At 38.6% G+C, this 27117-nt stretch overlaps 2 protein-coding genes across 4 annotated transcripts; one reads left to right on the forward strand and one right to left on the reverse strand.

The window, feature by feature from the left end:
* Positions 1 to 819: 819 nt before the first annotated feature.
* On the forward strand, positions 820 to 13417 carry LOC111231071 (NAD kinase-like). Of its 3 annotated transcripts, none has more exons than XM_022758049.1 (12): positions 820 to 893; positions 2032 to 2325; positions 2434 to 2517; positions 3241 to 3370; positions 4264 to 4372; positions 5857 to 5942; positions 7090 to 7192; positions 7369 to 7547; positions 10644 to 10743; positions 10896 to 11053; positions 12131 to 12213; positions 12315 to 13417. In XM_022758049.1, the coding sequence occupies exons 2-12, from the start codon at positions 2033 to 2035 to the stop codon at positions 12472 to 12474; spliced, it is 1485 nt and encodes a 494-aa protein (XP_022613770.1). In that variant the 5' UTR covers positions 820 to 893; position 2032; the 3' UTR covers positions 12475 to 13417. The 3 variants fall into 3 exon arrangements, with proteins under 3 accessions (XP_022613770.1, XP_022613771.1, XP_022613769.1); XM_022758050.1 differs by having other exon boundaries at positions 853 to 888; XM_022758048.1 differs by having other exon boundaries at positions 882 to 996.
* Positions 13418 to 14476: 1059 nt separating this feature from the next.
* On the reverse strand, positions 14477 to 26014 carry sec62 (SEC62 homolog, preprotein translocation factor). The gene is made up of 8 exons (XM_022758197.1): positions 25939 to 26014; positions 21770 to 21878; positions 20702 to 20807; positions 20075 to 20270; positions 18880 to 18975; positions 18735 to 18795; positions 18104 to 18223; positions 14477 to 17658 (listed from the first exon to the last, which is right to left on the reverse strand). The coding sequence occupies exons 1-8, from the start codon at positions 25972 to 25974 to the stop codon at positions 17111 to 17113; spliced, it is 1272 nt and encodes a 423-aa protein (XP_022613918.1). The 5' UTR covers positions 25975 to 26014; the 3' UTR covers positions 14477 to 17110.
* Positions 26015 to 27117: the final 1103 nt, after the last annotated feature.

Below are 27117 nucleotides of genomic sequence, written 5' to 3' on the forward strand. Positions count from 1 at the left end.
CAGTCCTGCAGTAAATCTTCTTTCATGAAGGTTTTTATTTCAGAGAGGTGTTGATTCAACTTTGTGATTGTTCTGGAGGATGTGGTTTGTGATGTTGTTGAACTCTATTACATTATACAAAGAGGTATGTCTGTTATACCCTCACTGATAAAAATGGGGTAGACAAAATAATAGAAACAACACTTGTTAGTTAAGCAGAGCACTTCCTATATGGTAACATGACAGATATACTGTATTGATGATGAAATACTTGTTGGTTGCAGCCGTACAGTATTCCTATACTGTAATAATATTAGATTTCACTCCAGCATTGCACCATCCTAACTGTATTCTACATGTATATTTTTTGTTGTATTTTATTTTACTATGTACATACTGTATAGTAGATTTTATTGTGTCATGTATGCATATTATGTTCTGTGTATACTACTGTATACTGTACTCACTTACCAAAAGTGTAAGTGCTAGTTAAGCAAGTTAGGGTGTTAGAGATAAACGATATTTACCATACTATACATTGTATGTTTGCATTTTGTTTTCCCTGCGTTTTTACACAATGAGTTAATGTTAGTGTGAAAAGGGGCCTAATCTGACCATAGTTTTTTTTTCCACTACACCTAAGTACCAATTGGAACTGGTTAGTATTTTAATATTTAGTAATTTAGTATTTCACCTTATTCAGCAAAACTATAGTGCCTAGAAAGTGTTGTTTTGACTTTTTCACCACTGCTTTCATCCCGGAATGCTGGTCACACTCTGGGTGTAATTCTGTATCTGACCACCGGGGTCAAACATGGTGCTGTGCCTTTAGCTGAGCACCGGTCCTGCGCAGAGATCTGCGCACAGTGACACCCCTGAACCAACACAACGGAAACATCACCTCCCCCGGTCATGTATGGTTTTGTAATAGTTCACTTTAACGACAGTGTTTGTCTTTAAACACGGTGTTGACAACGTCTAGTGCCGATATGAGCATGTTTACGTCTTTGTAATACAGTAAGGCTTCGTTTCGTTCAGTTCACAGTGAATTCACAGCGGTTAGCTCTTTAGCTATTGCTAGGTAACATTAGCTGTCAACAAATGAACGGTTTTCAGAGCTGGGACTGACAGACTGATAAAATCACTTCTGTTATTCTCTCGTTTTTAGGTCATTTAGCTCCTTCTTACCTACGAGTAATGTGTTATACAAAGACACTTATCTCACTCCATGTCACTGCTGATCATTACAAGGCAGAAAAAATGAATTTGACCTTAACTTTGAAACTTCAGCCGTTACATTGGCATGATTTACTCTAATTTAGTTAGGGTCATAAGGTTCACCTAGCTAATACAAAGCAAACTAGTACAGTCTAATAAAACAGTACAGTATAATCTCAAATAAAAACAGAACATTACAACCTTTATGAAGGAGGATTTATTGCAGGACTGTTGTATTAGACTGCGTGAGTTTTAAACATTTGTTGGTAGTAAACTGACAAGTGAGTGTAGGTCAGGTTGCTGATTGATTCAGGTTAGATTACTTAGTTAATTTCAAATTTGTATACAGCTGCAATGATTTGTCGGTCAACAGAAAGTTAATCGGCCACTATTTAGATAATTGAGTCAAGATGCTCTGGTTTCAGCTTCTTAAATTTTCTGGTCTCTTTAGTCGTCTGTGACAGTAAACTGAATATTTCTGGGGTTTTGAATGTTAGTCTGACAAGACATGACATCTAAAGAAGTCATCTCCTTTAGGAAATTGTAAAGGGCATTTTTCACATTTTTGCCATTTTCTTACATATTGTAGTCCAAATGACTAGTCAATTAATCTAATCTTAATTAATAGTGACAGATTAATCAATAATGAAAATAATCATTAGTTGCAGCCCTGTTTGAGTTACAGTGTTTTGTAACATACCATATAGTGAGAACAATATAGCCTGTTTGCTGTAGTTTTTTTTCAATTATGCATAGAATCATCCTGTAGATTTTTTCTTTTTCTTAAATTGGTTAAAAGTCTTTAATAGGTGTTTCTGCTTTGCTTCCTTGCAGAATGGACAATTCAGAGACCAGTCCATCCATGGGGCCCCTTGCAGTGCCGGACATTGGTATGGCACGACCCTCAGGCCCCCCTGGTCAGCTGTCAGAGTCAGCCAGGCCCTCCAAGCACAGGGGGCACCCATCTAAGTCACCAAGGAGACGGCGGGAAGGGAAGAGGTCGCAGCGACGGGGGGATGGTCATGAACAGCTGCTCTGGGAGATCGAGCGGCGGAGGTTGCCAGGCCAACACGAGCACTTGGAGCCCTCTGGGTCAACGAGCGACACAGCGGAAAGCTCACCTAAAAGGTTTGCACTGCAGGTTGCCAGGTGGTCTGCCATGCCACTGGCACAACTCTGCTGCCTAGGACCTGAAGTGATAGAGTCTTGACTCCTCTTTTTTTCCCCTCCTCACAGGAGAGCACACTTTCTACATGGACCATATCCAGCCACTCACTTCGGACCCAAAGCTTGTATTCTTCCCAACCCAACTTCAGTCATGTAAGCATGAGGGTGCTGAATGAGTCGAACTTTGTGTGTACAAACTGGTGAGAGTATACTCAGTTTTTTGGGGATATTGACACAGAATAGCTTGTGTAACCTTGTTATCTTGAGATAAGATAAAATACGAAAGCTGTTATTGGATGTTACATGCAATGGGACGGCTCACTGAACAGACCACAGATGCTTATTTTCAGCTGATTTCTGAGCTTGAGCTTGATCTGAAAACATCCACCGACAAAACTATCTACAAAATGCCTGTCATCCACCACACAAAGGAGAGAGACAAATGGTAAAGTAGAGAAAGGGAGATTGTTTTTTTTTGTATTATCATGTTTGAAATTTGGACCTCACTCACACAGAGGTTGCATCAAAGTGTCATAACAGTTAATGAATGACTTCAGCTGTTAGTACAGTGTAGGGTAAGCTTCATTTTATTGAGAAGACACAAGACATGGTTGAGAGGTAAGACATGGTATCATGGTGGCATTTGACTTAACTGTCAGGATCCAACAAACTAAGCTAAAGTCCCAAGACATTGTGTTTATGTAACAGTTAGTCTACACAGTCTACATAATGTCTGTTCCACCTTTTTGACCTATTCTGTTCTCTCTATCTCAGTGTATCTAACGTGTCTTTTTCAGACAGTGATGGTGTATGTATCTACATTTATGTGCTTGTATTTGTTTATTTATTCATTTTGTGTTTGTTTGTTTCTTCCAGGCACATCCAGGACCCAGCCAGCCAGCGGCTCACCTGGAATAAACCTCCAGTCAATGTGCTTGTCATCAGGAAAATTAGAGATGAGAGCTTGGTTGAACCTTTCAAAGAGCTCTGCAGGTTTCTAGTGGAGGTACAGTATTTGATTTACTGTACGGTTGATATTTTAAATGTTTTAGAATATGAAGGTTTTCTGAAGTTATTGTGTGAGGAGGCAGATGTATCTTGTTGACTAATCAGTCTAATGCCTATATGTTACCGCCAGCTGTGTGTGGTCTGATATCTAACAATTATCACACCGAGGGTTTGGCAGAGGGTTTGGCCTGAATATGTGTGCGTTAATAATATTTTTTGCATAAGTCATGGTGTGCAGACTTTTCAGTTTAACTTGTGAAACGTTACTTAAAATTTTCCACTCAAAGGCCAAATCTGATTGAAATCTGATTTTTTAATAATGTAAATATGAGGTGTATTCACATAGATAATTTAAGTTTGAGTTGTTGATGGAAAAAGTGCGTTTTGTGTTTCTCAATCATCATTCAAAATATAGGTCTGTCTCTTCCCATGTTTACATGTTTACACTCATAACTGATGTTTACAAGCTTTTTACTGCATCAGAAAACATTACAGATTTAGATTTTGTTTTTTTCCTGTGTTCTTCTACCGTCTCCGTCAATTTGAGGGCAATACCAGGCACAACTCTTGGTTTACATTCGGTGAACATTTTGTACCTTTCATAATGCACCTTCTTACATTAACCCTATTCTGTGTCAAAGAACAGATTGTGCACTGTGGTAGAACGCAGGAAATGGCCCAGACATGTCGGTGAAAGTTACAGTCTGGTAAAATGCAGTTATGACAACCACATGTGGCCAATAAACACTCATATTTGCATTCTATACAAAAACTGTCATTTTAAACTACACATGTTTGGCATATGCTCAACTTTATTTTGGAAAGCACTCCTTTGAGAGTTGTCTGTGTGTGTTTTGGCTGAAGTCACTAAAGCATGTCTTTGTGTATCAGGAGAAGCAGATGATGGTGTACGTGGAACGCAGGGTTGCAGATGATGCAACGCTGTCAAAGGATGAGGCCTTTGGCTCCATACGCAATCAGCTCTGCACCTTCAGGGAGGGTGAGAGTCCTGTGTGTCCTACCATCTCTTTCACAATAAAGACAAAAATATAAGTTACATAAACTCGATCAGTAGAGGAACAAGCAATATTATCCTTTACTTGGATGAAAATAAAAATACTATGATACTATGATGTAAAATATGCTGTTATGTACACAGTTTTACTTTCATGTGGAGTAAGTGAATCTTGAGAAAGACAGTGGTCTTTCAGAAGCTCTGCCCCCAAATTCATGGATGTGCATTGCCAAGGCAACAACACAGTGGCAGAATCCAGAGCATCTTATATGGCGTGGAAGTGGATACTCTTTCTCATAGCTGAAGCAAAACAAACCATATAATATAAAATTTCACCAAACATGCGACATGCACACAAACTCAGCATCCCAAACGCATCACAAAGAGAGTCGGTTGTTTAGATTGTTTTTTACAAAACTACAGTGACTAAAGAGAGGACAGAGAGTTTTGTAGCTAAGGTAACAAGAAAGGTAACATTACCTAGCATAGCATTTTGAATTGTGCATTAATTTTAAAAAAATCCACTGTGTTTGCAAACTTGTGTTTTTATGTCTGACTATAAAATCTTTTGCATGTTGTATGGACAAATATGACATAAAACATTTACAGAGCCAGGGCTGCGTGGGAACACTGGATTTTTTTCAGCTCACACACAGAACGAACAACTAGCAGACCACGAGATATTCACTGAATTTCACAAAAAGTATGTTGAATTAGAATCGCTCACTCTACCTTTAAACCACCAATAATAAATATTTTTTGGGGAGCTCAGCAGTGACATATCATTACCTTTCAAATTGATATTGTGAAATTGGCAACTTGTCAGCAAAGAACAGCATTATTTAATTCTTTAAAAGATCATAGTTTTACATATATAACTTATTTTGCAAAATAACCGGTCACAAAATCTGTGAGGGGAATGTAGTGTTGCCAGAAAGGAGTAAAACAAGGTCTCACAAAAAGAGAATGCTGAAGAAAGATACCAGTACATCCTTTCTTGTACTTGATTACAGTCCTGAAATAAATGTACCTTATTATTTTTCATTTCTTCTGCCAAAATTCAGTTTAGATCACATTAAAAAAGGAAAATATGTTAAAACTGTCTTTTCTTATGTAGTATCCATTGTTTTGCAAAATAACCGTATTTGAAGTTGTTTTCAAATAATAGCTTGAAGAGTGAAACAAAAAAATGCTCCTGGAGAGAGAACAAGTTTCTTCAAAACCTATTTTCCTGTCTCCTGGTATATTTGATCTTTTTGGATGAATTAGTGGCCACATATGGTGACTGTTTTCTCAGCAATCTTCAAAGTTGGCCAAGTCATCAGGTGTTCCCACAGAGAGCTTTCAGGACATTTTCTCTCTTTTGGCTTTTGACAGAGGAAAAAAGTGGCTGTTTTACTGCTACGGTTTGAATTAAGTTATTGAATTTTGTAAGTGGTGTAATAGCAATGTTTTTTGTCCACCTGCAGGTTATGATGATATCTCTGACTGCATAGACCTGATCATCTGTCTTGGTGGAGATGGGACTCTGCTCTATGCCTCCTCTCTTTTCCAGGTACAGATCACACTGCTGTTGGTTCATCACTACGCCCAAGCTGATCTCAGATTTTCTTGAGAACATTTTATACTAGATTTTTTATACTGTCAAATCTGCGATTAACATGTACAGTGCATCCGGAAAGTATTAATACTTTCCCCACATTTTGTTATGTTACAGCCTTAATCCAAAATGGATTAAATTCCTTTTTTTTCCTCATCAATCTACACACAATACCCCTTAATGACAAAGCGAAAAAGCTTTTTTAGAAATTCTTGCAAATTTATTAAAAATAAAAAACTGAAATATTGCATGTACATAAGTATTCACACCCTTTGCTATGACACTCAAAAGTGAACTCAGGTGCATCCTGTTTCCACTGATCATCCTTGAGATGTTTCTACAACTAGATTGGAGTCCACCTGTAGTAAATTCAGTTGATTGGACATGATTTGGGAAGGCACACACCTGTCTACAGTGCATGTCAGAGTAGAAACCAAGCCATGAAGTCAAAGGAATTGTCTGTAGATCGCTGAGACAGGATTGTATCGAGGCACAGATCTGGAATAAGGCTTTAACATAACAAAATGTGGGGAAAGGGAAGGGGTGTGAATACTTTCTGGATGCACTGTATTTTGATTTTAATGTGGTGTAGGTTTACTTTCTTGCTTTTACCTTTTTCTTTTCGAAAAAAGTAAAATGGAAATCGTATTTTTCAGTTTCTCATTTTAACTTTTACGAGAACCCTGGTCTTGTGAAGCAGGTGGAGTTACAGGCAGTCAGATGATGTTTCGAGACAGGAAATTCTGTGAAACTCATCAGAATATTTTGTGTTTTGTAGTGGTAATAAAACTATTGTCACCTATGTGACGTTGTCAGATTGCTGAACTTTTAAATGACACTTTCTGTGACTCTGTATCCTGAATATTTTGTTTACTGTATTATTGTTGTTAATAAGCTCTCTCATAAATGAATTTCTATAAGATGTACCATCACAGATTTTAAAGAAAAGTATGTTATTCGAAGTCTTTTAATAAGACCAAATGTATATCATGTGCTTTATATAGTTTGGTAAACAGATGATTTCAGGTGTTGAGATGCTGATGGTTTTGTGAAGGGTGAATCCAGCAGAGCCAGTCACACTGAGGTTTGTTCTCTTCTGTAGGGCAGCGTTCCTCCAGTTATGGCGTTTCACCTCGGTTCTCTGGGTTTCCTGACGCCCTTCAAGTTTGAGTCATACAAGACTGAAGTGGCCAAAGTATTTGAAGGTAGATTGCAGCTTTATATGAAATACTGGTTTAATGTTTCCTGTTGTTGTCATTTGTGTGTGAATGTAAAAACTAAATCTGTGTAATCTTCAAACTCATTCTCTCCTGAGAGGTTAGACCTAGAAACATCATCTTCACTTTTGTGTTAACTTGTCCATCTGCATGTGGGTTTTCAGGTAACGCAGCCATCACTCTGCGCAGTCGTCTGAAGGTGAAGGTGGTGAAGGACATGCTTCAGAGAACAGGCCAGCAGCCGTACAACCAAGAGCCCCCGCAGCAGCAACCAGAGCACAACGGACTCCTTCCTCACGGACACACTAACAGTGAGGCAGGCAAGGTCACCCTGCAGCTCCAGGTGAGGACAAAGATGTCCAGATGGAGATCAGTGGGCCAATAAGCCACTGGACATATTACTTACATCAAATAAGCTTGGTAGGGTAGATGTTTCAGTTTCAAAGTCCTTGAGAGTTTAGTTCTTTGTTGTTGAAGTGTAATAGAAGTCATATGCTAATAGTTTGGATAATAGTTGAGAGGTCAACAGAAAAGTGCTTGTTAAGATGAAAAATAGACAAACCAGATTAAAACACAGATAGCAGTCAGTCTCCACTCCAGGAACTTTACCTGGGACTCGGTTGCATTTTTAGAAATTTGGGAACCACGTCCTGCTCTGAGGCAGTACTTTCTGATGACCCACAAACTATTAGGTCGGAGACTGTGGTGCTGAATTTCGCTGATTGGTTAAAAAACAAACCCATGGCTGCTACAAGCTGTGTACAGCTTTATTCACACAATACGGTAGCACTATGTACTACCGTATTGTGTCAACTAGTTTGTTAAAAACAAATTTATGTTCTCAGCTTCGCAGAGAGATAAAGAGAGAGTGTATGTGAGAATGTGTTGCGAGTGTGAGTGAACCAGAGAAACAAATTTGCTGATTGTTTCATTGCAGTTACATATGAAAGAGGAAAGAAACTAAAAGAAGCTACATTTTCTGAAAACAATTTATGCTGAAATTTTGTAGTTGGGACTTTTGGAATAGTTGAAATTCAATTACAAATACTAAAGCCAGCTGAAATGGCACTTACAGTGATTAAAATGCTGAAAGAAGTTGACATCAATTTAAGTGTATGTGATAAATTAAGATGAAATGTTGGTGGAAGTGCTAAAAGACCTATAAGATTTATAAACTGAAAAATGATGTCGACTGAAAGCAGATGTTCACAGTGTAGGAACCGTGAAATTTGTGAGTTAGAAGAGCTGAAGACATTTTTTTTTGTAGTTCAAAGGTGAAGATCAGAGATCTGAGAGAGTTTGAAGTGTCAGCTGAAGTGTTAGAACTGAAATTAGTTCAAATGTCAGCTGAAGACAAAGAGATGGAAGCAGTCAAAATGTCAGGTGATGTGGAGGGGGTGAAAGTAGCTAAAAATTCATTTAAGAAGTAAGAAATATAAGTAGTTGGGGGGGGAAAAAAAAAAAACAGAATAAAGTCAGGTATTTACTAAAGCAGATAAATAACCTCAAGTCACTCAGCAGATTGTCCACTTTGTATCAGACACTCTCCTTTTCCAGCTCTGCATGCTTTCTTTGCATTCAATCCACTCGCACAACAGTACAACACAGAATACTGACTGTTGTTTCCTTTTGTGTGAAAGTTGCATCCCAAATACTGTCATTTCTTTTTATTGGACTAATTTGTCTAAATGTTCTGCAGATGCAGTGGAAATGCAAACAAGGGTGTGTAAAGGGAACTTTAATTCCTCTGGTTCCATAGTTCATGGAAATATTTGGTAAAAAAAAAAGAGCTGGTGTGACTGCATTTTGTCGTCTTTATTAATTCCTGATCATCACATGCTTCAAATGATGCTGTAAGCTCCATAAAGATGATGGTGTGTGTGTTTCATCCCAGGTGTGTTTGTGTGTGCGTACATGTGTACAGCTCAGCAAGCGCGAACATCAGCTGGGTTGCCATGGCGACAGTCATAATAAAGTTGATATGGGAGAGAAAGTCGGATGTTGTGAAGTTCTGTTGAGCCAGTTGCCATGGAGACCATGGCGTCTACAGTGCAGTCAGTATTTAATGAGCTCTGACGCTTTCGGTCTGACACACTCTAACTAAACAACGTGCCACACTGCTGCAGTCACACACACACACACACACACACACACACACACACACACAGACACAGAGTGCGGTAGTTTGTCATTTTCAGTACAGCTCTTTCCTCTCTCTCTGGGGCTTTTCGTCTCATCGATAAAAGACAGTGATGGATTGTTCTGGTCTTTCAACCAGATTTTGACCTCACATTACATCACGTCTGCTGTGTCCACCAGCAGGATGTTTGCGTTGTGCTCAACTGACGTCAGTACATCTGCCAGACATCACTGCTCAGCGCCGCAGTATTTTGTGTGACTGACTGAAGTGGGGAACATGATCTGTACGCTGCCTGTCTGCACACTAGCATTTTTCTCTGCTTGTAGTTTCCTCATATAATGTGGGATTGTACTTGGGTCTGCGGCTGGCTGATATATTATTGTTATTGAACTGCATTGATGAAATTTACTCTCACATTTACTGTCTATGAAAGGGAATTACATATTGAAGAATGACCTTTTGTGAGGATGGATGTTGTGAGGATATACATCCGAATCTAGTTGTTCAGTGTCTGGTGGCTGCACAGTTATGTCAAGTTATTCCGCATCACATTAAAGGCAGTATAGTTGTCGTTTTGTTTTTAATAACTTTACTTGCTTGTTTGTTCGCTGGATGTCTCAAAAAGTAATTAAGATATTCCAGTGAAATTTTGGTGCATATTTAGGCCATGGACCAAGGACAAACTGATTTAGTTTTTGGTGTAGATTGCGCCACCATGTGGATATTTATAAAACACTTTACATTTAATTTAGTTTCTTGGGCTTGTACTGATTTCAAGATCAGTATATCACCACCCATTTCTACATGAAAAGATTTTTCACCATTTTTAACTTTCATAGCCCTCCTTCTGTACTTTTCATTCAGTCTGTGTCATAGTTGGCACAAAACATATATTTTCTGAACCTTGAACAAAAGCCATTCATATATATATATATATATATTTTTTTTTGTGTCCATTTTCCTGTGTTTAGAATCCTAAATGTACATTTTTGCATGTTATACTATATAAATACATAAACACATGAAAACATTTATGGTATTCGGTCTATAGATGGCACTGCTGTAACTTATTTGATTTCTGTGGTCAGAAGTCAGTGATCATGAGTTTCACTTTGCCAGTACAAAGCCTTAATGTTCCCAAACAGGATTTAGACTTTCTTCAAAATTGACATGAATATATTTCACCATTTTGATTTATTGACCGATCCAGTGTTAAAAACTATTGAAACATCACATTGGAAGACTTAAGTCATTAAGATATTTTCTAATAATGTTAACCACGGTCTGTGTGTTATACAGGTGTTGAATGAGGTGGTGGTGGATCGAGGCCCGTCTTCTTACCTGTCCAATGTCGACTTATACCTCGATGGACGACTCATCACCTCAGTGCAGGGAGACGGTGAGGACAGACATACACCTGTCCCCTGCCATTTGATGTCACTTTTTTGCAATGGGGTCACAATGTGTAACATGGAGACACAAAGTATTATACAAATGAATCAAATATGGTAGATCAACATGGTGAACCGCCTCCCTGTCTCTGTCCTCCAGGTGTGATTGTGTCCACACCTACAGGCAGCACAGCATACGCGGCTGCAGCAGGAGCATCAATGATCCACCCCAATGTGCCCGCCATCATGGTCACCCCCATCTGCCCACACTCGCTCTCTTTCAGGCCGATCGTTGTCCCTGCTGGGGTGGAGCTCATGGTAATGTCTCACTGTAACGTAAACAGCAGTCCCTTCATGCACACCTGGCAAACGCTCACCTGTTGACTATCTGAAATTCTAAAATGGTCCTCTCACTTCTGAAGGGCAGTGTCCTTCAGTCCCTGTTGATATTTCACTACAGTAGCATATGTGTTTATTCTTCTGAGGTACAGTATTCAAGGTCTCTGCTCCCTAATTGATGCTGACCTCTTTACAGTTCACTAACAAACGACCTAAAGGGACGGCACTTTCATGTCCCTCTACCATGGTACATGATAAACAGGACAGTATGTCATCATGCTGGCATCTGTGGCTCTGTAGACACACTGTTGTCAACTCAATAACTGAAGTAGAAACTTCACACTTATCCCACTGGTACTCCATATGGAGTAGATAATATGATTAGATTTTGCCTTGCTGCATACATTTGCATATTAATGAGGTAAACTTCTGTTAGCATCATTAATGAAAACTACTAGTATTTTGAGCATACATGCTCTTCTATCAAATTAACTTGCCACTTTTTAGCCATGCTAGTGACATGGCTCTAGGGATGGTAATGTCAGTGAGTCAGTGCACTGCTTTGGTCCAGACTGAAATATCTCAACAACTGTTGGATGGATTGCTGTGAAAACTTGTAGAAGTTCATGTTCGCAGAGGTTGAATCTGACTGACTTTTCCTCTAATGCAAGTTTGGATGAATTTTCATGAAATTTGGTACAAATATTCCAGTCACCCCTTAAGATTAATACTAATCACTTTGGTAAACCTTTAACTTTTCATCTGGCACCATCATCAAGTCAGAATTTTGATTTATCCAATATCTGCAAAATTAATAACCTTCCCTCATTCCCCATCAGCCTCATCTCTACTTTGTGTTTACTGTGAATTAGGAAATATTAGCATGCTAGCATGCTAGATTAATATGGTGATCATGGTAAACATTACACCTGCTAAACACCAGACTGTTAGCATTGTCATTGTGACCATGTTAACATGCTGAGATGAGCCTCTAGTTCAAAACACCACTGTGCCAAAGTAGAGGCTAGCATTCTGTCCTCTTCTCTCCTACAACAGATCACTTTGTCTCCAGATGCCAGAAACACTGCCTGGGTGTCGTTTGATGGCAGGAAGAGACAGGAGATCCAGCATGGAGACTGGTGAAGTTCATTCACTGTCATTATCTGCTGGCGTGTCCAGATCTCTCTTTTTCCTCATTTTAGGATTAGGATTAATTTGCCTTCTGTTTCCCTCCCAACAGCATCAAAATCACTACATCTTGTTACCCCGTGCCATCTATCTGTTGCCATGACCTGGTGTACGACTGGTTTGAAAGCCTGGCTCAGTGCCTGCACTGGAACGTACGCAAGAGGCAGGCGCGACTGGCAGACATCTCGGATTCATCGGACACTGAAAACTGAGTCAGCGGGTGTTTTGACGTACCTGAGTTAAAGACATCCAGCCGACGCTCTCCACAGCAGCTGAGTAAGTGAGAACAGAAGGATCAGGTTTGTTCCGAGACGACAATTAGGTCACCCTGCAAACATTTTCCTGACAGAAACACTCGACTGTGACAGTGAGAGCGCATGTGTCTTCAGCCAAAGCAATGTTACATTAGTCGTATGAATAGCATGTAGAATGATCATACTGTATATTCAGTATTTTATACACTGAGTCATCATCTCATTACATTCCAGTATATACACACTGCAGTTTCATAGCTTACAGGGAGAACGCATGTCTCTCAACTTGGATATGAAAAAAAGTCTATTGTTACTTAAATGATACATGATGCATAATCCTGTGATGTGATCGATGAAGCCTAAAGCTCTTCATGAATATTCTGAAAACTCTTTTCTTTGGACTTGAATCACTTACTCATCAATGTGATGATCAGTGTATAAGATGTAGATGTTACTAGCATGACTGTGAGGTTATAGGTAGAAATACACTGTTAACACTGAAATTAAGCAAAAGGATTGTTTCTTCTGAACTTTAATGTAAATTTGTACATACAGGATTCTAGGATGAATTTATTTTATGTCATATTTATGTAATATTTAAATTTATTTCTAATACTGAGTCAACCAAAGAGTGCTGTATGTGATTGTTCTCTGCTGTACAAACATATTGTACAATTTTCTCAGTCCTTTACATCCTACTATCTACGTGTCCTGTTACTGACATTTTTAAGTTGTTTTCAAAACTTTTGTGCCCCAGTCTAAATTCTGCAGAAAGATTGCATGTAGCAGGGATAAACGAAATGAATCGGAGAATCCTAAACCAGCTCTCATTTTCATGACCGTTAAACTGTCAAAGTCTGTAGCAGGAGAAGGTAGTGAGAAAATAAATTCCTAAAAACTTTCCAGCTTTTTTTGGTTTAGTCTGATCTTTGTGTGAATCCAAATTTTCTGAGTCATCCTGCAGATTAAGTTCTTGATTTCTTTCTGATGTTTTTCAGACCAAAAAAATTAGTCATTGAATACCCATAACAATATCCCACAGTGCCAGGTAATATCATTAAATGTGTTTGATCAAAAGTTCAAAACCCTGAAATATTGAAATAACTATAAAATACCAAGAAAAACATCAAATCCTAACAACTGGAATGATCAAATTTTTTTGTATTTTTGCTTAGAAAATGATGATTAATTAAACAATAACTTATCATAATAATTGGCTTCTTTTGATTGACTTATTAATTGACTAATTGTTGCAGCTCTGACAACCATTCTTATTTGACTGTAGAAGTAATAAATCAGAATGCATTTTTTTTTTTTCGATTTATTGATTAATCATTTAATCTATGAAAGATAAAAAAAATTGTCAAATGCAATACCCAAAGATATGAACTGAAGATTGCCACATTGGAATTTTAGGAATCTTTGCTTGAAAAAGACTCAAACAATTAATCGATTATCAAAACAATTAGTTTATTTTTTAACTGTTTGTTATTGTCTGTTAGCCATAATATATTTATAGGTAACTACAGCTAGGGATCAATGTCACACCTCCAGTGTTTATTGCTGCAACCATTGATGGATGAACGGGCCCTCTGGGCACAGGTCCAGGGGCCTCTCGAGCCCCTGGACACAGCTGTTGTTGTTTTGTCTCTTTCAGTCATAATCAATCCAGAGCTGCAGTTCACGAATTATTATTGATTGATCTGAAAATTATTTTTCCATTAATCATATTGTTTTTTGCTCGAGATATTTCGTCGTTTAATAAAGACGACAAAGAAAAACTGCAAATACATTTGAGAAGCTTTAGCCTGTACATTTTTTGGCACTTCTGTTTTAAAATTGACTATTTATTTATCAAAACAGTTGGAGATCATCTGTCCTTCAACTGATTTAGTTAATTCTTTTGGCTCTGGTACTGTGTAACCAGAAATATCCCAGAGAAAATACCACAGTACTCATGTGCTTTCTATATTTTTATTGCAATGATAAGATACAGATATATTTCCAGACATCCAATTTTATTAAATTATACTCCAATATTGCATGAGACAGTCTTCAGAATGACACTGATCCAAATGTGGACAACTAGGTGATCAAAAGACAGTTTTTGACCGGAGATAAAACACGGATGTTTTACAGTTTCACTTTTATTTCCCCCAGAAATGTGCGATGAGAAGCAGCAGCATAGAGAGTAATAATACTACAATATACAACAGACCGATACTGTGCAACAGTCAAGAACAATTGGGAGAATAATTTATTTTCTCTCTTTTGTGAAATAGTTTTGCCAATATTGAGTGATTGGCAACTCGGACACAGAGATGCACTTTGCCCGTTTGGGGAGAAAAAAAACAAACAAAAGAACTAAAGTAGAAAACAAACAAGAGCAACAACATGGTGGTGTCTGAGTTAGAAAGTCAAAGAGCTACAAACCTCAGAGGGATTACAGGGGAACAAATGACTGAATCCGAGAGATGAGTTCATTTTTAGGCAAAGCAAAAGGACAACTGTATGGACTATGGAATATATTAAAATATTGTTTTTGCCACGTCAGATTATGTGGGAAAGGGCAGGTTGCTCTCAGTCTTGCACAAGCCACTGGTTTTATAACGTCAGTTTAACGACTGACTGTTGTTAGTGAGAGAAATACAGATGTGGCAGCGCACAACAAACCAACCAGGTCACACATTCAATGTTACTGTGGCAAGTATAAAAAAAAAAACAACAAAATAAACAGATGCTGATATCTAATAAATTCCCGCAGTTTTCTAATCCCAGATGTTACCTTTTTAAATAATGAGTACACTCTTGATGATCGTATAAAAACAAAAATTAGCATTATAAACACTTAGGAGGTATAATTATTATTCCCAATACAAAAGAAAAGGAGAGAAAAAGCTGTTTTATAGACTAATTATTGTATGTATATATTTGATATATCAATAGAATCCATATATAAATGATACATTTCTATTTTTTATACTTAAATATAATCCTCGCTATGACTAAAGAGAGCATCTAAGACATTTTCTAGCCAGAAGATAATGTGAAAGAACAGCTTGGACCACGGCCGGCGGGTACTGGGCTTCGATTGGGAACGAAACTGTCGAGCTTGTACCGGCCGGCGGAGCTGGATTCATGAACAACGCCCACTATTTTCACATGTGACAGCTTGTGCGAGACTAGACAGGACTGGTTTGGATGAGAGTCTAGTGCGAACACCTTTTTTAAACGGTTTCATTGAGACCAAAAATATTTATTTAGCTAGACATCAACAACCTTATGCTGTGCTTTTTTTTTTTTCTCTTGTCAAAGATGTGAAAATTTTGAGGAGCATGACACTGCAGTTACAAAATGATCAACGAATTAACAAAATGTACCCCTCGCTCTCACACTCCATGTTAAGTCAGCATGCATAACATCATTATTAGTTGTGTTTGGCACTAGAGTTTGCTTCACTTTTAATCTAGTTCTGTTTGCAAATAAATCTTCGATCTTATATCTTCTAGCTTTAGTTGTACAACAAATGCTGCAATTGTTTTTTAAAAAAAGAAAATTAAGTGCGCCAGCTGTGTCCCAGTTGCTCACATTTAATCCTAAAGATGAGTCCCACATTATTAAACATAAAATGTGAGAGGATTGCACTAAGATCATCAGCCATTTCTTAAAAAAAGTTTCTTACTGACAATGGCAAGTACCTCAAAGAGCCGTACTACTCTGTTCTCCAAATTCTTTACCCAGCCACAATGTTTTTTTTTTTTTTTTTTTTTTTTTTTTTTTTTTGTTTTGTTTTTTTGTAAACTACAGGATTTGGTCCACCCGGTTTCGTTTCAAAGCAGACACGCATGTTAGTTTGCTTTAGGTGCTGCCTGAGAAAGCTATCAGACCCGCTGGCATTCAACAGGATGTGAAGCGTGCTCCTGCAATAGACTGATCTCCAAAACAACAGAAAGAAAAGGGGCTTTCAGGCTACCTCCAGAACTGTCATGATTGTACCAACAACATGGACGAGGATTCGGATTCGGACAAAGTAGCACGTCTTCTCTTGTGGGTCAGTTTAGCTTGATAGCTCTCACTCATTTGACCTCACTTACAAAACATCCAAATGAAATTAAAGACTGTGGACATAAATAAAAACATTTTGAGCTGAAATGACAAAGAAAAAAGCAACTTCTTGACATGAGAAATGAAGAAAAGGAGAAAAAAAAAAGAAAGATGTTGTTGGTCTGATGGGATTTTGTTGACAACTTCCTCAGGCAAACGTCTGGTGGCAGTTTTCATTTGAACATAAATAACATTTGGGTGGGAGGAATCAGATCCACCGTAAGGCTTCTTCTTCTATTTGTTTTTTTTTTTTTGTTTTTTTTAACATTTTTTTTCCCCCATTGTCATAGCCGTTAACTTTTCAGGGTTGTGTCTATCCTGGTTCTGGTCTATCGGTGCTGTTTTAGTGGAAGATCTCAACAAGAAGAGATGGAGGCTCTCCTCGGCCTCAGCGGGCTCAGAGAGGCCGGACTATCAGGTCCTGCATCACAGGAGGGAGGGAGGGAAGGACAGAGAGAGAAAAGTAGAGAGTGATGGGATTGTAAGAAGTTTATGTTTCAGCAGTCTGGGCTTTAGTCTCACTCCCACCCTCTTCTTTACTCTCTTGCGTTTCCTGGTCTTCCTCCTCCTCCTCCTCCTCCTCTTCCTCCTCCGTGTGCTGCTCCAGCTCTTCTCTGGTGATCATCTCAAAGTCGTTTCCGTTGCTGTGTTGCGAGCCCTCGTCCTCACGCCGGTCGCTGTCTGTGTCTGAGTGGCGGTCCGGCCCCGTTCCCTCCCCCTCAGCTTCTTTACTCTCCTCTCGTCCTGTCTCTTTGCTCTCCTCCTCTTCCTCCTCGTCTTCGTCATCGCCGTCCTTCTTCTCGCTGTCTGACTTCTCGTCGCTGTCCGATTTCTGAGCCTTGGTGGAGGCGGCGCTGTCCTTCTCGTCGGTCTTGTCGGAGCCCTTCTTGTTGCTTGCTCGTGGTCCTTTGTACTCATGAGTGTAGAGCGGCCGGAACGAGTCGATGAAACCAACGTCTGCTGTCAAGTTGGGGAGGAACCAGAAGTGATGGCGCCCACCGGTCACCAGCCAGATGATCAGGAAGAGGATGCAGCGGGCTGAGGAGACAGGAAACAACCAGTGAGATTAAATCTTAAAATACAGCAATTTAAATATCAAACAGACAACTGTCTTCACCTTTAGTGTAAATCAAATGTAGATCAAAACTTACCTAGTACTTTGGTCTACTTGTATCTTGTTTCATTTTATTTTTACTCAATTTTATCCCTTTTAATTGACTTTATTCTATCTTCTTTATCTTGCATTTTAAATACAATCGTAATGCATTTGTATCTTTATATAAAGCACTTTGAATTGCCCCTCTGCTCGATAGGTGCTATAAATGCTACAAATAAAGCTACACAACAATTGCAACTAAGATTTTTAGCAGATACATTTTCTTAGTTTTTAGTTTAGTTAAATGGCAGTAGATGTCTTTCAGTACATTTAAAACCATTTTAAGGAGTCCAATAGGCAAACAGATTTCTTTGACCACATACTTACCGACAGCTAGAAGCAATATACTGGCAACGAAGCAGCCTGCTGCAACACTTAGATAGTAAACTCCTACACGCATTTCTGCTGGCCACAGTGGGAACAGAGTGGCTGCAATCACTGCGATGACTGAAACACAGAACACACAGACGGTGTGAGGATTAAAAAAAAAAAGATAAAATCAGTTGCAGTCAGAAACAGATACTGATCAGCCACAACATTAAAACCAGTTACTTGTTTGTACTATTGTCCATATAGTGTTTTTTACTGAGTGTCATTTTTCAATTGTTCCCAAAGAGGAGAGTGTGTGTGGCCACATGCGGCCACACACACTCTCTGAACTGTTCAGAAAGGTGCTGGTGTTCATCAGATGGGACGGACCTCGTCACCATGGTAACCAAGACCAGACAACTGAATGGCAGAGGTGATATGTTGAAAATTGCTATGTGGACATACACCCTAAGCTATGATATTTAGGCTAGGCTAATATTAGCTGATACTGTATAAATCATGTTTGTGTAGGCTCAATATTTTTTAAAAGCCTTAATTTTACATCAGCCACAACATTAAAAGAGGTAACTGCTTTTAATGTAACCCTCCATTCACTTGTTGTTCAGGAGAACATTCATCAGTGACTCACCGAGGATCAGCCCCATGGCAAACGTCTTGAAGTGGACAGGATCATAAATCCACACGTAAACCTGAAGTTAAGAGGCACGTTTGTGTTTACACTGTCTTTGAGCATTACAAACACTTATATATATTTGTTCTCTCTGCACACTCACCTCATTTCCATCCAGGAACATCTGATCCTCGTGGGGCTCCAGTTTAAACTTCTTTTTCACTTCTTTCTTCTTCTTGGGGGTTCCAGGACTGTCATCCTGTTAATTCAAATAAAGATTACACTACATTACAGTTTTATGAATAAGAATCTAATTTACTCAAAATAAAATGTTTTAAAGGGACAGTGTGACCTCTTGGTTAGTGGACACTTTGCCAGAGCCCCCTGAATGGTCTCATTCAAACGAATGAGAGAGCAAAAGTCGGTCAGGGTGCGGCCTTACATCCACATAAGCCAGTTAAATTTGTGAATGCATCTTTTTTTCTCTCCATTTCAGCCTAAGGTACGAAAGTGACCTGAGGCAGCTCAGCGAGTGTCAGGAGCTGTGAAGCAGTAAAGTTAAGAAGACGCCAATAGAGCCAAATATACAATGGAGCTGCTGTCATCGCAGATGTTGATTTTGTCAGATGACGTCATGATTATAGAATGACTGTAGCACAGCAGCTTGTGAATGACTGCTGCTCAATATGAACAAAGAACAGCCGTAGTCATTAATCTCTATCTATGTTGATTCTGTTAGAAAGTCTTAATTAAAAGCAGCATTTCAAATAGTGAAACTGGCAATAGACTGATAACACAATCAAAAACAGCAAACAGGCATTTGGCACAGAAATTGAATCTGTTAATTTTCCAGTCAGTAATAATTTCTGTTTTCACTAACCCAGACCAGACATCATGTACACATGAGCAGCTTTTTTCCATGACTTCTACAGATCTGTCACTCTGTGTACTCTAAACCTGTACAGCAAAGTCAATATCCACCCCCATTTACTGTCGGGTCAGGAGGCCGATCAGATCAGCCGTGTCATGTTAACTCTGACTGGTCATAGAGCAAACATGCTACACACTGAAAATCAGTCTGGGGAACGTCTGTGCACTGTGCTACACTGATAACCCTGCTACAAATGGATCCCATTGTCAAAGCAGTAAAAATGCTCCATCAAACGTTACTAGCGTTCAACAGTAAAGCAGAAACAAATGGCTGTGCTGTTGTCAGCCACTATATTTGAAGCAGAGTATGCATCACATTTCTTATTGTGCTATATAACTGAGCTTCCAACAGTAATAAAAGTGTCTTGTTCGGACAGGTATGTGTGGCTTTATCTTCTAACAGAGGGTGAGAGTGTTGGGTCACGTACGCTTTTCTCTTTCTTGGTTTCAGCAGCTTCAGACTCTTTCTTCTTCTCTTTCTCCTTCTTCCCTTTTTTCTCCTCCTCTTTGCTGCTGTCGCCTTTGGCCTTCTCTTTCTCCTTCTCTTTCTCTTTCTTGGCGTCTTTCTCCGGTTTTTTCTTCATCACTTTGAGAGCCCGGTGGAAGAACTGCTTCTTTAGAAGTCTACAGAGGAAGAGAGAGAACGTCTGATTATTAAGGGCCAAAAACATTTATTTATTTTGGATCATTACTGTTCAAAAGGAATCACCGGCACTGTGCACAGGCTCAAGTCTAAGAAAATTATAATTTCAAGCCATGATTAATTGAAATTAATCAGCATATTTAAGCAGAAATGCCAAAAACTTGTGTTCCAGCTTCGCAAATGTTTGCTGATTTGCACCTTCTATGTTTTCGGAAATTGTGATGGACAGTCACTAGTTACTGGATTTTAGAAAATAATAAGTAAATTCGTCTGTAATGATAATAACCGTTAGCGGCAGCACTACATGCCAGAAACCATATTGTGTGTGTATGTATCCTAATGCTTGGATACCTTGTTTTGGAATAAAATCCTGCCCATGAATAATGATTTTTCATTAATGTCAGAAGCCAACCTGTTGCAGTAATCCAACACAGACTCTCTGGTGGTGAATAGAGCCTCCTCTCCCTTCTTAGCCTTGGCCCACTTGGAGTCCAGCAGACAGTCCACTGCCTTGGAGGCTAAATGTAGGGACATTTAAGACAGACATTAGAAAAACATACAGTGTCACTGGGCCTGAAAATGTCATGCGGTGATTGTCTTGTAAATTATTCAACTTTAGCTGAAAATGTGTCATTAGTGTGAAAGACTTTATAGCCTACAATTATACTGTGCAAAAGTTTTAGGCACAGATGTTTAAAAATTTTTTCCATTACACAATAAAATCTGGGAGGTATCTCATTAGTCCCAAATTCATTCTGCAGCTGCAACAATGACCCAAAATACACAACCAGAGCCAGAACTATCTCCAGTGACAAGAAGAACAAGGAGTCCTGCAACAGATGGAGTCAGTCTGGGATCACATGAAGAGACAGAAGACACTGAGAGAGCCTAAATCCACAGAAGAACTGTGGCAACTTCTCCAAGATGCTCGGGACAACCTGAGCGCAACTGTACCAAGGAGAACTCATTGTAGCAACTTTAAAAATGGCTGCTCATCCATTTATTTGACAACAAGTGTAACAAACGAAAATAATGGCTCCAGGTTGTAGACATACAGCAGCTGACATCGACATGTGATGGTGATGATGAGAGGAATAACTGGCCTCAGCAGTCATACCTTAACCAACTGAAACCACTGAGTCAACAGCATTTCCCAAAATGACAAAGGGATTCTCACGTACCACAGAAAATGACAACTATAAATACTGTGTGGGAGGAAAGTGAAGCGGAAACATTTGTTTAAGAATTTGACAACTGTTCAGCAACGTGGCACAGACTTTTCAACACAGCAGTGGCTTCATTTACTGTGAAAAATTCAAACACGACTGAATCTGTTCAGTAAACACGTCAGTCTGTGTGTTCGACAACAAACAAAGGGCAGGTTTTTTTCGACAGTTATCTCCTGAGTCACACTCCCACCCAGAGCTGAGGTTGTGTGTTGCCATCTTTGCCTGTTGCCTCACAGAAAACGAACACTAACCAATGAAGTAGTCGACTCGGTGGCCCATCATGTTCGTGGACTTGGTGGGGCAGTTGAATCGGAGGTACTTGGCCACTGCCTTCTCCTCCTTGGTGGGCTCGCTCACCTCCTGCAGGGCCAGACAAATGCACACAGATTAAGACTCACACCCACCCACCCACACACGCACACGCACACGCACACACGCGCACACACACACACACACACACACACACACACACACACACACACACACACACACACACACACACACACACATACATACAGAAACAAAATCACAGTCACAATCTGGTAAAATGATACCTTATTATATTCTGGCACTGAACTACAGAAAACCAACAGTAAATCTCACAGCTACATCTAGAGTTGGATACAGAGGTGAAACAATTGATTAATTGATTAGTCAAATGAAAGAAAAGGTCAGAAATTACTCAAACCTAAGTTTTTTCACTATTTTCTGATGTTTTATAGTAAAAAAAAACAAATTGATTAATTGAAATAATAATCACCAGATTACTCAATAATGAAAATAATTGCAGGACTGGTAAGATAATTAACAGAACTGATCAAATTATTGACATTCAAAACATTTTAACAAACTATAGATCCCGTTAAATTAGACTGAGAATAGATACAAGAGCCAATTATATCTATTCAGACATCAGTCAGCTCAGTTCAGAAGTTGAGAATCGAATCAATAACTGACCGTACTGAATCAATCAGGACAAACCTGAGAAATGAGCCAACGCAAGGCAGGAAATATTATACATTCACATATGGTGTTATATTTCTTGTTATTAATGTAAGAGTGACCACTGATTGTTGGATGTATCATCTAGCTCTGACCACATCACAAGATGATAAAGGCATTTACAAGCAACCCATACAACATAATGCCATAAGAACCGTGTGCAAAACACTGGTACTACCTGTGAGACGCTTGTTGACTGTGCCAGAGTGGTTTTACAGTTGCTCTCTATTTTGCAGTGTTGTTGAATTGTGCATTGTTTTATCTTGAGGTAAAAAAACTACCTATGTGTACCTATATATTAATACAAACTATGGCCTCAATAACGATTGACTGAATGTTGAACATCATGAACTTCAATAGAAAATGAAAATAAGGGGTGAGTCACTACTGTAAAATCAGGTTACAGCCTTTTAATTTATCCAACCAACCTCATACTACCGTTGAAACAGGTAATGACTCGGTCTTTACCGTCCTTTAGCACCAAAATTAACACAATGGCTTTATCTGCAGGCAGCGGTGCTGGGATATTTGATTCTTTACATAACATTCCCAACTTTTTGTTATCATATCTGAGCAGTAACTGCAACAAGAGGAAGACTAGGCCATCAAACAAGCCTTTGTTTAAAGATGCAGGTATCAGTCACACAGCTCAGTTACATGACACCCCTACACAGAAAGCCCCGTCACCGTCTGTAGGATCCACCTGGCTTGATGCATGAGGATTAGCTGGTCTCTTCTAACCGTGCGCTTATGAAGCAAGCAGCTCTCAGGTCTTGGTCACAGCCATAGTATGTGAAGACTGTCTGCTAGTGCACCACACCAAGGCCGGTCTGTTAAAATCTATATCCAAGTTACAGTTTTGGGTAGAGATGTACCCCATCTCAACCCATGAATGCTGTAAAGCACAATGATAAATGGCGCTTGCATAATCCATACTAATTATGATTAAAAAACAAGATAACTGTTATGTAATGTAGACTGGTGATCTTGGGAAGTTTTCATTGTGGTTCACTCATTAAGGAGTTAACAGTATGTGTTGTTATGCAACTGAACTTGAACATGCAGAAACCTGCACTTGGTTGGGTGGTATATTAAGAACACCTACCGAAAACTAATGTACTCTAATACCCTGCAATAAATCCTTCCTGCATGAAGGTTATAAAAGTGGCAGCTGTTTTAGAGAGGTCTTGATTCAAGTTTATGGTCATTTTGGAGACTATAGTTTGTGGTACTAAAAAATGTGTTTCTAGTATTCAGTCGACCCATGATCGATTTAATTTGAGTGGACAAAATGCAGGCCTGTAGTATTGGAGCACTTAGTATCTGGATGTGCCAAGTGGCTGGCAAACAAGTATACATCCATGTAATAACTGCGGCTTCAAACTCAGTTAAATTCTTGAAAGCCGTGATGTAAAGCACAATTAAACAACACATTTGAAAAATAAAGAGGAATTGCATCCAAACAGGAGATAGCTGTTGTGTAATGCAGTGTGATGATGTTGGTAATGGACAAGCCTCTTTTGGTTGCAATATACTCATAAATGAGATAACAGAATATTTGCAATGCAGCTGAATTCGAACGGCAGCAGAATTATAATGTCTGCCAGACACCCTGCTCACAATAGGCAAATTCAACATTCTCAATCATCTATAACTGAAACACATGGAGGGGAAGTTATGTAAGATGGGTGGTTTTGTCAGACACTATAAAGTCAACTGTCATTGATGTTAAAAATTAGAGGTACCTCTCAATATAACAGAGTAGAGTTCAACAGAATCACAAGCTACAGCCTATAAAATGGCCTCCTGGAAAAAAATAAAGAAGTGAAAACTACAATCTTCAGGGAGGCAGGATTTACTTGAGAAATGTGTTCGAACTGAATTACAACACATGGAGTAAAAACAATTCAGCTGTTCTTATCCCACTGCTAGGACACAACTGCTTTGTTCCAGTTCCATACTAGTACATACTAACTATATACAGTATGTACTATAATAAATTTCCAAAAGTAATGTAGAATTCCTATCATGGTTTCCCAGAGCCCAAGGTGACATCTTCAAATGTCTAGTTTTGTCCAAAGAACAGTTCAAAACCCAAAGACATTCAGTTTACAACGCCACATGACAAAGAAAAACACTAAATCTGTACATGTTAGAAGCTGGAACCAGCAACTGCTTGACATTTTTACCCAAAAAAGTTACCAAACATGAAATAATTAATCATTATCACAATAGTTAAATAATTCTCTGGCAATCGAAACAACATCAAAACCTACTCAGAGGACGTTCATAGAATCAAACTGAGACACAGCTGATTTTTGAATGAAATCTAATCAGAGCCCGTTTCTCTCAAACTTTCATTTAAGATGTTTCTAAAGTATCAACATAAAAGTAAAAAAAGTTCTTCACTGAGTCAAAGTACTTAGACACATTTATCAAGTAACTTACTCAGAGAAAGAAAAACGATCAGACATATAATCTAACACTACATCTGCGCTTATGTACATAAAGTTTCAGTATAGTGGCTTTTGAGCTAGACCTGGTCGAATGTGGTCCATATGGGGTGAAAAAACAAAATCAGTAAAATCGCCCTTTTTTGTGTTTTCAGTAATAGAAAAAAGGTTTCACAAATCTGAAACTGGTATACCTGTTGATCAGGTCCAGGTTTTACATGTTCATGTGTTGATCTGTACTTTCCAGGTGACTAATGTGGAATTTTGACCATTAGTGTCTGGCTATGATGGAATAACAGATTAGAAATGTGTATTGGTTTGGGAAAGGCTTGAGATCGAAAAATAGAACTACTAAGACTGATTTTTTGTACGTGTATACGAATGGTGTTTAAGTTGAATGAACCTGTAAGCACTCTATAAACTGTTGCTTTAACTGAGATCAGTGATCTAGTCTTTCCACTTCCTTGCTGCTACCTGCACAGTAATGTACATTGTGATTCACTGTGTTGACCCAATATATATTATTAAATATATTGCAGAAGTAAAATTCGCACAGATTGCTCCACGTTATGTAAACACGTCTGGTTAGAGCTGACGCAGCTTAGCCAGCAAACCTTTAGAGCCAGTTCAATCCCAATGAAAACGGTTAACTCTAGACAGCTCAGTAGTGTAATAACGTTGCTAGACTGCGTATATCAGCGTGTAAGAGCTACCGGTAGTGAAGATAGTAATTAGCCCGGAAATGTCTCTTCCAAAAGAAATACTGACATTTGTTTTCGCTAGCCAGCTAAAGCTAGCTACCTTTAGCCATCATTTGGCTTCATCCGCCGCCTGTTAACGGCTCCACAAGGGGATACTGCCGTTAACAATCGTCCCGCAACAGGTCGTAAACCTGCGCCTGATTTTTTATTTGTTGTTCTTCATCTGACATGGACAGTGATTTTTTAAGAACTAAATGATGTTACCTGGATCCGTTTCTTGTGTCTCCTGCGCTCCGCCATGATCCTCCAACTCAGCTCCTCCGACGTGCGCGAGGCGGCGCACGCGCACAGCATGAAGTATCGCGAGACTAGCCGTTAAATGATTGAAAATCCCCTTTAGTAATTTCGCCCATGAGTGAAAGAGTTGAACTAACATTTTTACCACAGGCTGGTTTTGGCTTTTTTAAGCTTTCGACATTGACATTGTGCATTAAATTACTGCAGAGTCACACCCTTTACCTTTAAATGTTTAAATTTATTTAATTTATAATAATAATTTATTTTGATTTATTTTGAAAAGCTCATTTTGCACCATCATTGTGATATGAATGGGGCTCTCATTTGATTGTCTTTAAATAAATCAAGTTTAATTGTTTCAAATTTAATTTTGAATGTATTAATTTAGTAATCTAGTTAACTAGCCAGTCATTTTAAACCAACATGGGCAAATCCTCAAGTTAGCAGTGAAAGAAATGGAAATTTGAACATCTGCATTTGAAGACTGAACACATTTATTTATTTATTTTGTATTTTTTCTGAGGGTGAGCAAATTTATCGTTTATGGGATTTAGATTGTTTAAATTCACTATCCTGTTTTTATCCTGACTATTTACATGATTATTTATTACATTACATTACTATTTAAATTTCACAGACATAACTCATAATTACAAAAATAAATACTATAAACAAGACTCAAGAACATGTTACACTGAGGTACCCCATGTATTTAGGACAGCTTGATCCGCCTGTTACCGTCACACATTAAATTCTTCTTTTGGATTATGCAAAGCCAGTCATTTTTCTTAATAGAAAATGAAGTTATTGTTGCTTTTAATATTTATTTTCAATGATTATGAATTAATGTCATAATACTAAACATGTCATTGTTTTTGTTTACTATTTGTCTTGGTGTTTTCCTTCTGTGTTTCTTCTTTAGTATGTACCTTTTAATAGTCAATGAAATGTAATGACTTGTCAGGACCTCCTTGAAAATAGGATGATGCATTTAAAGAGGCTAATCATGTAAGAAAATAACTTCATCAGCAAATTCTCCTCGCTCTAAGTTGTCATAGTAATGTTCAAATTTAATTTTTTTCCCCCTATAGCCACAGGTACAGGTAATTGATTTTGCCAGTTTTCAGGACTTTATATGTTTATTCT

This window comes from Seriola dumerili, unplaced genomic scaffold (assembly GCF_002260705.1).
Source record: "Seriola dumerili isolate Sdu_G_001 unplaced genomic scaffold, Sdu_1.0 BDQW01000291.1, whole genome shotgun sequence".
NCBI classification, from domain to species: Eukaryota; Metazoa; Chordata; class Actinopteri; order Carangiformes; family Carangidae; genus Seriola; species Seriola dumerili.

What these genes read in the sequence shown, in the direction of transcription:
- LOC111231071 (XM_022758049.1), top strand. Translation starts at nt 2,033, where the DNA reads ATGGACAATTCAGAGACCAGTCCATCCATGGGGCCCCTTGCAGTGCCG. An exon ending in AGTGGCCAAAGTATTTGAAG is followed by an intron (nt 7,193 to 7,368) that starts GTAGATTGCAGC and finishes GTGGGTTTTCAG; the next exon opens with GTAACGCAGCCATCACTCTG. An exon ending in CTGCTGGGGTGGAGCTCATG is followed by an intron (nt 11,054 to 12,130) that starts GTAATGTCTCAC and finishes CTCCTACAACAG; the next exon opens with ATCACTTTGTCTCCAGATGC.
- sec62 (XM_022758197.1), bottom strand. Translation starts at nt 25,974, where the DNA reads ATGGCGGAGCGCAGGAGACACAAGAAACGGATCCAG. An exon ending in AAACCAAGAAAGAGAAAAGC is followed by an intron (nt 18,976 to 20,074) that starts GTACGTGACCCA and finishes TTGAATTAACAG; the next exon opens with GATGACAGTCCTGGAACCCC. An exon ending in TGCCATGGGGCTGATCCTCG is followed by an intron (nt 18,224 to 18,734) that starts GTGAGTCACTGA and finishes TCTGTGTTTCAG; the next exon opens with TCATCGCAGTGATTGCAGCC.